This window comes from Astyanax mexicanus, chromosome 8, assembly GCF_023375975.1.
Source record: "Astyanax mexicanus isolate ESR-SI-001 chromosome 8, AstMex3_surface, whole genome shotgun sequence".
Lineage (NCBI taxonomy): Eukaryota > Metazoa > Chordata > Actinopteri > Characiformes > Acestrorhamphidae > Astyanax > Astyanax mexicanus.
In genome coordinates, this window is record NC_064415.1 from 31,939,872 (window position 1) to 31,953,295 (window position 13,424).

The 13,424-nt window shown below is 32.4% G+C and overlaps 2 protein-coding genes across 2 annotated transcripts in view; both read left to right on the forward strand.

The window, feature by feature from the left end:
• LOC111196841 (uncharacterized) overlaps positions 1 to 1,544 on the forward strand; it is a 60,406-nt gene extending 58,862 nt beyond the window's left edge. Inside the window, exon 5 of the mRNA XM_049482945.1 lies at positions 1,328 to 1,544. Coding sequence (XP_049338902.1) covers positions 1,328 to 1,453 — 126 coding nt within the window. The 3' untranslated portion in view covers positions 1,454 to 1,544. The remainder of the gene's footprint in view (positions 1 to 1,327) is intronic.
• A 5,734-nt stretch (positions 1,545 to 7,278) lies between these two features.
• Positions 7,279 to 12,374, forward strand: LOC125804015 (uncharacterized). Its single transcript, XM_049483112.1, has 6 exons — positions 7,279 to 7,282; positions 7,669 to 8,016; positions 8,110 to 8,463; positions 10,026 to 10,133; positions 10,235 to 10,269; positions 12,249 to 12,374. Exons 1-6 carry the CDS (start codon positions 7,279 to 7,281, stop codon positions 12,372 to 12,374), a joined length of 975 nt encoding a protein of 324 aa, XP_049339069.1.
• The last annotated feature ends 1,050 nt before the right edge of the window (positions 12,375 to 13,424 follow it).

Sequence of the window (13,424 nt, forward strand, 5' to 3'; positions counted from 1 at the left end):
TTTGTTGCCAGTCGCAGCTTCTTTTCCATTGGCTTCTGGAACAATCTATTTGCATACTGGGTGTGTCCAACAGTTTCTGACACTCACCATCAGTGTAAAGTGATTCTCCCTGGGCTACCTTAGGTAAATTTGTAGCTCATTTGTAATAAATATTTTTCTGGTCGTTGTGTTATAGGTTTTTGGAACAAGCCTAATTTTCTGAGCCACTGTTCCTGTGTTGGCTGTGCTCTTAATAATCTCTACTCTATAATAATTTAAAGTTTCTGAGAAAAGGCTACTAATGTAAGCTTGTTTTGTTTGTTGCATCATGTGACAAGTCTGTGTTAATTCTACTTAACTTTGATGTCATTATTTTTTTTTTTTAGTAAACAATGTTAAGTGAAATGAACTTAATTAAGGGCTGAACCCAGGCAGCGTATTATCTCAATAAACAACACAAAACACAGTAATTTGCTTTTATTGAACGCAACACTAAAACCAGGCAGTTACATACTATATTACATATATACTAATCCCAAGAGAAGGCAGCCTGTAGGGAATGTCTACACACTGATGGTGAGTGAGAGGTGGGAGTACACGCCCAATATGCAAATAGCCTGACCAACATCAGGTGAAACCCCTGCATTAATGCTCAGTAGACCCTGTTTAACTAAAGAGTAAATCTGAGCATGTGCAGTAGAGCAGAGTAGTTGGCTCGGCCTCAACTAGAGTTCAAAAACAATATTTAAATTTTGCAACAAATGTATATTTGCTCATATAATATATGTTCTCAACCTTCTCTATCGCCCCTATGATGTCAGTTTTGCTGAAGTTGTCTTAATAGTCAAACAATGTCAAAATTCAACAGTATGATCAACTTTATTCAATACTTTTGTCACACAGCTCATCATTCACATACTTAAAACTTGTGTCTGATGGAGCCTCTCTATACCTTTGTGTGATATGAGTGAACTCCAACATGTCCAAGTGGGCGGGAGAATTCAAATGGATGAGAAAATTAATTTGTCCAATACAGATAATTAAGTTGCCATAAAATTAATTTTGTATTTTAGTGTTTAATGGAATATATTTAGTCTGGATTAGTCAGGAAAGTGTGTTGAAACAACACTTCCATTTTTTTTTTATGTCACTACAACTCAACAATAAAATATAAATAAAATTCCTGCCAAATTCATATAAATCATCAACTTTTTCTTTCTTTTTTTTAAATGACAGGATATTTATTTAAGCATTGGCTAAAGGCCATTAGAATTACTCTTTAGAGTGTAGAATTGTACCTCTCACAATGTTTAACATGTTACATGTTTTTTGTTGTGGTGTCGGACAGACTGAAGAAACTGGAGATGTGAACTACGCAGCTCTCAGCTTTAATCAGCGTCCCTCCTCAAGAAGAAGCAGAACAAAGAACAACGATGATCAGTCTGTGTACTCACACGTAAAGATCCGTCAATAGAAACAAAAAAATGTTTTAAAATTACATTTGAAAGTACATTCATTGTACCTATTTCACGAGAAATATTCATTTAATATATGTATGTATTAATGTCCTGTATATTGAAAACTATCTATATAAAAGCCTGACTCTCTGAATGTCAGTTTTCTGTTTAGTAAAGATAAAAACATTGTGTTTAATTTAATTTTCCTTCATTTAGCTTCACATGGTATTTTATTATTTCAGAATGTTAGAAATGTTTTGTTCTTTTTATTTGCATGTTTTTGTCATTGTATGATATTATGTATGGAAAACTTAAAATGTATCAAACATAAGCCAGTGGGCCATCTAACGCTATCTCAGAGACTGTAAAAAAGATGGACGCCGTGTCTCCGTTCCCATTCATTCAATGAAAATGAAGCCAAAATCTTCCGCCATGTTGGCGATCCTGCCACCTGATTCTGCGCAGTAGAGACCAGAGGAGGGAGAAAGACTGTGGAGAGCTCCTACTCATTTAAATAACCCCGCCCCTGAGGGCTGCCTCGCGGTCACAGACTGCAGAGCGGGGCGGAGCGGAGCTGACGGTCTGTTATTGGTCCCGCCCATAACCAGCCCTTTTACCATAACCACACCTTTTTTGAATAGAGCTGAATAACGTTTTAAAAACCGAATTCTGTGGGGATATAAAAATTTGACAATATAAGCAGAGGTTACACTAGCTGCTGCATTTAAATAATGGAGGTAGAATTACAGTATATTAGAAAAAAACGTGATTGAATGTTGTCTGTTTTGCCATTGAAACCTATGGGGATGGGTGGAGTTACACAGCTTTCTGCAGCCGAACAGCAGGGGGCGCCCGACCTGTGGTGGCTTCACTTTTAAGAGACGATGCTCTGTCCAGCTATATACAGTCTATGACGCTAATTAGTAACCATAGCTATAGGAACACACGCTGTATCTACTGCTTCATGCTGTTTACAGCTAGCCAGGTTAGCTATATCATCCTCAGTCTATATCCACACACAGAGTCTCCAAGCTAGCATTCAGCTATTTAGCCTGCTAAAAAATAACTCTTCACATGAGATAGTTAGTGTTAGCTAGGTTAGCTAGCTTATATCATTCCTAGGTCTTATTCACACACAGGATCTCCATGCTAGCTTTTTAGCTTGCTGAAAAATGACTCTTCAGACTAAACAGTTAGTGTTTTCTAGGTTAGCTAGCCTATATCATCCCCTGTTATTGACATACAGAGTCTCCATGCCAGCATTTAGCTTTTTAGCTTGCTAAAATGACTCTTCAGACTAAACAGTTAGTGTTATCTAGGTTAGCTAGCTTATATCATCCCCAGTTCTTATCCACACACAGAGTCTCCATGATAGCATTTAGCTTGCTAAAAAATACTCTTCAGACTAGATAGTTAGTTTTATCTAGGTTAGCTCGTTTATATCATCCCCAGTTTTTATTTTAGGAGTTTTAGGAGAAAATAAGTATTTAACGTAACGTATGCTAGCATTTAGCTATTTAACTTGCTAAAAATGACTCTTCATACTAGATAGTTGGTGTTATCTAGGTTAGCTAGCTTATATCATCCCCAGTTTTTATTTTAGGAGGTTTAGGAGAAAATAAGTATTTAACGTAACTTACTTGCCAATCACACGGCTGTAAAATGGCGCACATTTACTACATGTTTACATGTCTAGATTTAAGCCAAAGCTTCATTGATTTAAACTGATTCAAATAAGTTGTGTCAACTCAGTTCAACAGTGTTGCTCTGAACTTTAGAAAATTAAGTATATTTTGAGCGCAGATTATAATACATAAAAAAAAGCATAAAAATATTTACAAACAACATTAAAGTCGTTTTTTGTCTGCATTTCATACACTGTAAACCCATAATTTTTTTTAACTCAATTGATTTAAGTCTGTTTTACATAAAATTGGATATTTCTATACAATACTCAACTATTTTGAGTTAGTTGAACATTTGTGGGCACATATATACATTCAAACTGAGATCTTTCACAATCTATTTGCATACTGGGTGTGTCTGACAGTTTCTGAAACTCACCATCAGTGTGTAGTGATTCCCCCTGCGCTACCTTAGAAATAAATCAACTTCCCTTTAGTTGTAATAACTTGATGTTTTAATTTATGCTAACTCAAGTTTTCATTCCCCATTAATAATTTGAGCAAACTGACTGCCTTAAAAAACTTAAGTAAACTTAACTTATCCGGTCTTACAGAATAACTAAAATAAAAAAGTTAAACTTCACCTTCAGCTGTAATAACTTGATGTTCTAAGTTAACTTAAGTTTTCATTACCCATTACTTAACTTTTTTAAGGCAACTGGTTTCCTCAAATTTTTTAAGTAAATTCAGCTTTTCCGGGCTTACAGTGTATAAACTTTTAAGGGTTTTTTTTATATAAAAATTCACACACAGGACAGATTGCAAGCTTGTTTGAGGCAGGGAATCATTACTGCTGTTTTGTTTCCACACACAAGAACTTCATCTGATCTGTTTCTTCATCAACTATACCAGTTTGTAATCTGCAGAAAAATATCTACAAGTTGGAAACATTTTTTCACAGAAACAATAACTTGCAGCGCTCATCAACAAAACACAGGAATTTCCAGCATTTTCAGGAGGGTTGTAAAACAACTGACCACATGTTGACCATAAATTGTGGAATCTCAGGGTTCATCTAAACCAGCGATTCTCATCTGGTGGGTTGAGACCCAAAAGTGGGTCGTGGATACGTTCTGGACGGGTTGCGGACAGGTTGTAAAATATATATATATATATATATTTTAAATAATTACTGCTCATCTGATTTTAGATTTGTCTTTTATATTGGGAAAAAAAAAGACAGAGAGATTTTCTTACTAATGTACTCTGAATGGAGAGATACTATGCGGAGAAATTAAATATGTAATTTTGTGGTCTTATTTATTTTGTGCAGTTTTAATATTTAATTTTACTATAGTTCTTAAAAAATGCTCTTAAATTCACATTGCATGCACATTTATATATATTTTATATATATTTATATGATGTGGATCCTGGGTTAAGACCAGTTGAGAACTACTGTTCTAAACAGGAAAGGCCTTCGTGCATTTTTTATAATATTAAAAATGTAATATTCTTGTTTTTTTTGCGTTTTTGGATTTGAGTTTTTTTTTTTTTTTTTTTTTTTTTGCAAATAGACATTGTAAGTTAAGGTGTTCCTCCACAGTTTTGAAGAACCTCTAAAATATGGAGCTAAATTAGTGCCAAAACTACGCAGATAAAGAAAATATATTCTGCAAATATTATAAGAAAATGTATTCTGTAAGTATTATGCTACTTGCAAACAAACACAACACGTTTTACAAACACAAAACCGGATGGTTGTAAATATATATATAACCTTCAAATAAATACACCGCTGTTTTCTAATACATTGCTTTTAACAAACAAATATAGCTTGTTTTACAATTGCAAAACACAAAAACTGATGGTTGTAAATATATATGTAACCTTCAAATAAATACACAGCTGTTTTGTAATACAGTGCTCTTAACAAATAAATATAACACGTTTTACAAATGCAAAATGCGACTATCTAACACACACGGTGTGTTTTACAAACAAAAAACCTGATGGTTGTCAATATATATGTAACCCTCTATGGGATTTTCAAATGGGGTGTGTGTGTTCGTGAATCATGACACGGTAATGTTTGAAAATCATGTACAACCATCAGGTTTTGTGTTTGTAAAACACACCGTGTTTGTTAGATAGTCGTGTTTTTTATTTGTTTGTTTGCAAGTAGTATAATATTTACAGAATACATTTTCTTTATTTGTGTAGTTTTGGCACTAATTTAGCTCCATACTAAAAGTTATTCAAGGAACGCATATTTTTATCAGTGAACGGAGGAAAAGTTCCTTTTGTGCAAAAAAAATTATATACTTATTCTAATACTCTGCTGAGGGCAAGAGTTGCTGGGTGAGCAGCGCCACCACAAGGCATTATTAGTACCACAATAATCACAAAAGACTGATGAGAAAAGCCAGAAGCTTCACTTGACTTACATTCTGGATTCACTGTCAGCAACATCATAGAAAAAATTCTAAACAATTTTGTAAATTTCCTTAGAGTGCATATTATCGCTGTTTTTTTTGTTTGTTTTTTTAGTTTACTACATAATTTAAACACAAAATATCTCCTTTACACTGTGTCAAATTTCTTAATTAATGGACCAATGCAAAATTCTCCAAAATAACCTGAAATATATGCTTTTTAAAGTGAATTTCAATGAAAGGTAAGAAGATATTATCTCCTACTGGAAAAGTTTCAATTTTAAAGATTTATTGGAGATACTTGTTTTTCATTGGACAGCAACAATATGCAACATGCAATTTTAAGCCATTGGCTCATTCCTGTGTGTAGTGATATTGTAAATATTTCCTGCCAACTGCCATTAAAATATTTAGTATATACATTATATATGATTCTCATAATGAACAATACAGCAAAAGTTAAATTGTAAACATATGTCTGGTGTTCTGCCACCATAATTGCTGGGCCTCTGTAGTTCACATTTATTTATGTTTCTATTATCATTTATTTCAGTACTAATACACTTGTTTAAATGTGTAAAAGTATTGAAACATGAGGCTATTATATAGAATACAACACATTGAATTAGTTCATCAAACTCAGCAGTAGTGATTTGCATATTAGATTCTATATTTACGCCCTTTGATGTGAGTGGCTAGGGTCCAGCCTAACTTCCTATAAAGGGAGCCAATCAGCTTTTATCACAGTTAAGAAATGACTCTTGTACAAGTTTACAGAGGGAGAGAGTTAGTTATTACCTTCATCTGGAGAGGTTACTATTACACTGCTACAACTGTAAGTGAGCTGAAATGATAAGCTTTATTCTTGTGTCTATATATTTGTGTACATATTTCTTTGTAGTTAGATATAATTAGTTTGTGTTTGTTGAGTTTCAATCTGGTCTTAACAGCATTAAGCATTGTTTTGTTTCTTTTAGCATTACAGAAATGTATATTGTTGGCTTTTGTAGAACTTTTAAAGAAGCAGAGAGTACTGTACACGTATTAGCTTATCATGAAATATTACGTTTAGAGTTTTAAAACTGTAACTGACCATTTAAATGAATTTAAATCAGCTAACATAGCCATAGCACTATATATATATATATATATACACACACACATTATGTCATAGATGTGGAGATGTGGTTTAAAAGAGGGGACATGGGTGTATAGTACTTAAAATAATAGTGTTTAAAACAATATTTCCTACATATAAATAAGATTAATAATACATTTAAAAAAGAGTTTTCCAATATATCAACCCATTATTAACACTGCTTAAATTCATAAGCCTTTTCATGTAATGTTGTGATTACTGGCATTATCTATTTATAAATATGTAACTACTGATTTATAAATACATTATTCAATCTTTGTGTATGTGATATTAATCCTCTATGTAATTACCATTCAAATAAAATGATACTCTTTATTTAAAGGATACCTTTTTATTTATAAGCATCGAATAATGCATTTACAGAGGAATACTTTAATATTTATGAATAGCTTATTCCAGTTCTTACAACAAGACATAAGACATTTAATGACAAAATCAAAAATGATGCTGTATTGACATAATATGCACATAGGAAGAATATCATTTTTAAATAGTATTTAAATATTATAAAATGTATTTAAATATATGGCACTGTTATTTTTAAAGCTATACAAGCCCACATGCAGAATCATTTAGTAAACAAAACAATACAAAACAAATCAAGCCCCTATATGTTATCATGAATGGGTAAGTTTGCTGTTCCAAAACTGTAAATAAGCCTAAATGGTAAAATAGTAACATAGAATATAGAATTGTATATATACTGTTTATATCTGAATGTGTGTATAGTGTTTGTACAGTTCAGTTATTATATTTAAGTACAGATATATGTATAAAAATACATAGATGGTTTGTACTGTTAAACTGAAAATATGAATATATATCTGAACAGTTTATTTTATTCCCCCTTTAGGCAATGATTCGAGTATGTTTACTAATGCTGGTCTCAGCAGCATTAGGTACTGTGTTATTTTTATTATATATTTATTTAGTTTTGGTATCTTATTTAAAACATACAAAACATACAGCAGCTACATTTTATAATGCAATTAATTTTTTGTTTTTTTGTTTAGGTGAAATTTCAAAGGTTAACATTTCCTGCCCAGATGGTCTGAAGTTCATTCAGAAAGGGGAAGATATTAGTCTGTATTGTTCATTTTCGCATTATGATGCATCAGTGATTTCATGGTTTAAACAAACTCCAGGAGAAAAAGCTCTTCTCATCGCTTCCAGTTCTAATTCTGCTCCAACATATCATAATAATTTTGATAAGAGTGGACGCTTTAATGCGTCAACAGAAAGAGGCAGCTTTACTCTGAATATCCGACATGCAGAAGCATCAGATTCAGCTACGTATTTCTGTGCAGCTGCATATTATACAGCTATTGCTGTATCAGACTGCACAGTTTTAGTCCTCAGAGGTGATTAAACATTTACAAATATCTGTTTTTAGAAATTTACATGCATTTTATAGCCTACTATTTACTAATATAACATAATATTTTGTTATACAGACACACCTTCAAGTCTCTACACTGTTCTCCAGCCTCCCGTATCAGATCCAGTTCAACTGGGAGGAGATACAACTCTGCAGTGTTCAATACTCACAGATAACTCTGCAGGAGATCACAGTGTGTACTGGTTCAGACACGGATCAGGAGAATCTGATCCAGGAATCATCTTCACTCATGGAAACAGGAGTGATCAGTGTAAGAACAGCTCTGAGACTGTTTCTCCTACACAGAGCTGTATCTACAAACTCCCCAAGAACAACCTCAGCCTCTCTGATGCTGGAACTTACTACTGTGCTGTAGCTGCATGTGGACACATCATCTTTGGGAACGGAACTAAACTGGACTTTACTGGAGGTAAGATCCACCTCTTGAGTCCGTCTCAGTGCAATAGAATAATCTTAGAATATCTGCCAGACGGTAGAACTAAAAACTATTTCCTTTTTATGAAATGATAAAAAATAACACTAACAATATAGATGTTTATAAATTTTCTATTCTAAATGCGTATTAACTGTTGCCGTGTAGCTATTTATCTATTCTTAGCTCTTGGATTTAGAGGTTTACCTTAATTAGTATTTCATTTTTATTCAATCTATAATTATTTATTTTCATATTTGTTGAAAAGGTATTTTTAAGATTATAATATTTTAACCTACTTTCTGAAAGCTTAATAAGCACTGTTGATATATCCTTCAAAAAATGAGAACAACTGCTTGTCATATAACTACATAATGTTTCCCTGAGGGAAAAAAAAAGTTTTAGTTAGAAAATTATAACAAAATAGACAAAAAGGACAGTCTCATGATAAAAACGTGTTTTGTTGCCTGAAAGCAAAACCATTCCATAAGTTAAGGTTTAAGTTGATTAAATAATGCAACAATGCATGCAATAATGCAATAAAAGCAACTTTTTGAGAGCTTGCGGATTTTGGTTAATATATACATCAAAAAATAAAAACTAATGTTAAATAATGTTGCCCTGAGGCAACATAAAACTAACTGTTTAGTATGAAAATTAAAACAAAATAGCCACATTTGAATTAAATCGAAACGCAATAATCAACAAAGTGATTTGTTGCCTAAAAGCAACACTATATCATAGTGGACTAACCAAAAATGTCGATTAAATAATGCAAATCAGCTTGTTTTAATTTTTAATTGCTATTTTTTTAAAAGCTTGAGGATCTTCGTTGATATATCCTTCAAAAAATAAGAACGGCTACTTGCCATGATTGCTTTGTTATGTAATTGCATGATGTTGCCCTGAGCCAACATTTAAAAAGCAAAACAAAACAGTTATTTAAAGAGAATTAAAGCAAAATAGCCACAATTGAATTTAATTGAAATGAAAGGAAAAACAATGCAATAATCATTAAAGTCCTTTGTTGCCTGAAAGCAACACCATTCTATAGATAGTTAACCAAAAATGTTGATTAGTTAATTCAAATCAACTTTTTAAATTTTTAATTCCTACTTTCTGAGGGCTTGTGGATCCCTGTTGATATATCCATAAAAAAATAAGAACCACTGCTTGCCGTGACTGCCTTGAGGCAACATTAAAAATATATAAAATAACATTGTTTTAGTGAGAAAATGATAACTAAATAGCCACAATTTAATTTAATTAAAAAGAACAGTGCAATAATTAAAAAAGTGTTTTGTTGCCTGAATGCAACACCATTCCATGGAAATGTTGGTTAAATAATACAAATTAGATATACAAAAATGTTTTATTTGTTTAATTACTACTTTTTGAGGGCTTGATACATCCATCAAAAATAAGAAGTGCTGCTTGCTATGATTGCCTTGCTATGAAATTTCATAATGTTGCCCTGATGCAACATAAAAAAGACAAAAACAATTCTAACAAAATAGGCACAATAATAATAATAATAAATGTCTTATTTTCTATTTCAGAGAGCGGTGCTCTGAACCCAACTGTCATTGTTTTAGCAACTTTAAACATCATATTTATGGCAGCGCTTTTGTTTATGTGCAGAAAATTACACAAAAGTCATCTGAAAGGTATGTTTAACATATTCTCACTACTATATTAAATATGATTTAATAGTGTGTTTTTATTGGTTGAAAAAATTATTAATATGACATGACATCTCTTGTTAAAGATTCTGCCGAAAACCAGACAGTTCAAGTAAATCAGGTAATTTATTTTCCATTTTTCTGTTTTGTTTACGTTTTTTTTTTTTTAACTCAAATTATTCTGAAGTTATACTTGTATGTCTTGTTATCGTGTTTAAAATTGTATAGACATTGTTTTGCTGTTTTAAACAGGTTTTTTTTATCAGGAGCTTGTCCATAAGAGGACTGCTGGTTCTACAATTGTTATATATGTAAAGAAATACAATATATTTTCATAAAGCCATATTTTAGCCAATGTGGACATAATTCATTTCAGTTGGTAAATGATGAGAGGAACCAATAGGTAACAATGTAAACCCATAAGTTGTTTGAACTTAAATTAATTAAGTCTGTTTTACATAAGATTGGATATTTCTAAACATTACTCAACTATTTTGAGCTAGCTAAACATTTATGTGCACATATTCATTTAAACAGAGATATTTAAGTTAAACCAACTTATAATAACTGAGTTTAGTTTGTTGCCATTAACAGCTTCTTTTCCATTGGCTTGTGGAACAATCTATTTGCATACTGGGTGTGTCCAACAGTTTGTGACACTCACCATCAGTGTAAAGTGATTCTCCCTGGGCTACCTTAGGTAAACTTGTAGCTCATTCGTAATAAATATTTTTCTGGTCATTGTGTTATAGGTTTTTGGAACAAGCCTATTTTTTGAGCCACTGTTCCTGTGTTGGCTGTGCTCTTAATAATCTCTACTCTATAATAATTTAAAGTTTCTGAGAAAAGGCTACTAATGTAAGCTTGTTTTGTTTGTTGCATCATGTGACAAGTCTGTGTTAATTCTACTTAACTTTGATGTCATTTTTTTTTTTTTAGTAAACAATGTTAAGTGAAATGAAATCAATTAAGGGCTGAACCCAGCCAGCGTATTATCGCAATAAACAACACAAAACACAGTAATTTGCTTTTATTGAACGCAACACTAAAACCAGGCAGTTACATACTATATTACATATATACTAATCCCAAGAGAAGGCAGCCTGTAGGGAATGTCTACAGATTGATGGTGAGTGAGAGGTGGGAGTACACGCCCAATATGCAAATAGCGTGAACAACATCAGGTTAACACCCCTGCATAATTGCTTAGTAGACCCCATTTAACTAAAGAGTAAATCTGAGCATGTGCAGTAGTGCAGAGTAGTTGGCTTGGCCTCAACTAGAGTTCAAAAACAATATTTAAATTTTGCAACAAATTATTTATTTAGGCCAACTTTTAACAAGAAACTTAATAATGTTAGTTGAGGCAACTAGTTTGCTGTAGTTTATGGGGCAATTCAATATTTCTTGTTCAGTTGACTTAAAAATCACCTTAAAGAGAGCAATTTTAACCTGAGCAATTTTAACCTGATGTTTGTTTTAAAGTGCAGCCTATTATTACCAAAAACTGATTTATTATCTTGTTGATTGCTCATATAATATATTTTCTCAATCTTCTCTTTCGCCCCAGTTTTATCAGTTTTGCTGAAGTTGTCTTAATAAAGTCAAACAATGTCAAAATTCAACTGTATGATCAACTTTATTCAATACTTTTGTCACACAGCTCATCATTCACATACTTAAAACTGGTGTCTGGTGGAGCCTCTCTATACCTTTGTGTGATATGAGTGAACTCCAACATGTCCAAGTGGGCGGAAGAATTCAAATGGATGAGAAAATTAATTTGTCCAATACAGATAATTAAGTTGCCATAAAATTAATTTTGTATTTTAGTGTTTAATGGAATATATTTAGTCTGGATTAGTCAGGAAAGTGTGTTGAAACAACACTTTTTTTATGACACTACAAATCAACAATAAAATATAAATAAAATTCCTGCCAAATTCATATCAATCATCAACTTTTTCTTTCTTTTTTTTAAATGACAGGATATTTATTTAAGCATTGGCTAAAGGCCATCAGAATTACTCTTTAGAGTGTAGAATTGTACCTCTCACAATGTTTAACATGTTACATGTTTTTTGTTGTGGTGTCTGACAGACTGAGGAAACTGGAGATGTGAACTACGCAGCTCTCAGCTTTAATCAGCGTCCCTCCTCAAGAAGAAGCAGAACAAAGAACAACGATGATCAGTCTGTGTACTCACACGTAAAGGTCCGTCAATAGAAACAAAAAAAAAAAAACATTTTAAAATTACATTTGAAAGTACATTCATTGTACCTATTTCACAAGCAATATTCATTTAATATATGTATGTATTAATGAACTGTATATTGAAAACTATCTATATAAAAGCCTGACTCTCTGAATGTCAGTTTACTGTTTAGTAAAGATAAAAACATTGTGTTTAATTTAATTTTTCTTCATTTAGCTTCACATGGTATTTTATCATTTCAGAATGTTAGAAATGTTTTGTTCTTTTTATTTGCATGTTTTTGTCATTGTATGATATTATGTATGGCAAACTTAAAATGTATCAATCATAAGCCAGCGGGCTATCTAATGCTATCTGGAGTGATGCAATACCTGCAGTGTTGAATGAGAACACACTGTAAAATAAATAAATAAATAAATAAAACAAAATTGTTTTCCTCAATTAGCTAGCAAAGTTTTTTTTTCCTTTTTTCATAGAGGTTAACTAAATCCCCTGCTTTTTGCTGACTCCACCCTCAGCTCAAATTTGAAAGAGGCTAGAAAATGGGGAGGGGCACTTGGTGATGTTTAGGTTTAGAGGCAAGACAGGAGGGAGAATTGATTGGTTGAGCAGCAGCAGCAGCAGCAGTGTGCCTCTAATTGCAGGGATGGTTGGTTGTCAGCAGGTGGGTGGTATTATTGATTGACTGATTTGCATATTGTGAGTGTCTGAGTCCTTGCCTATAGCACAGTTAAACCTGAGAGGGCGCTGCAGAGGCAGAAATTACCGCAATAAAAGCATTTTTTAAAGGTTAGGAAATGTTTATAAAAATTTAAGCAGGACTGGTATGTTTTGGTATTACCTCAAAAGAACATTTCAGCCATTAATGAAAAAATATATATGGTTTAGGGTTTAGTGTCTGTTTAAAGTTTCAAAATTATGGCAAAGAAAGTTATATGGAATGTAAAGCATTTGAATTGTCTAAAAAAATGTTGAAACAAAACCTTACAAAAACAAAAAATACACTTTTAAAAAGCTAGTTTTGTCTCAAGTACTAACCCAAAAGCCCTGAATTATGTAAA

Excerpts from the sequence above, each read along its gene's own strand:
- LOC125804015 (XM_049483112.1), top strand. Across the intron at positions 10,134-10,234 it reads ACACAAAAGTCATCTGAAAG|ATTCTGCCGAAAACCAGACA; the intron begins GTATGTTTAACA and ends CTCTTGTTAAAG. Across the intron at positions 10,270-12,248 it reads AGACAGTTCAAGTAAATCAG|ACTGAGGAAACTGGAGATGT; the intron begins GTAATTTATTTT and ends GGTGTCTGACAG.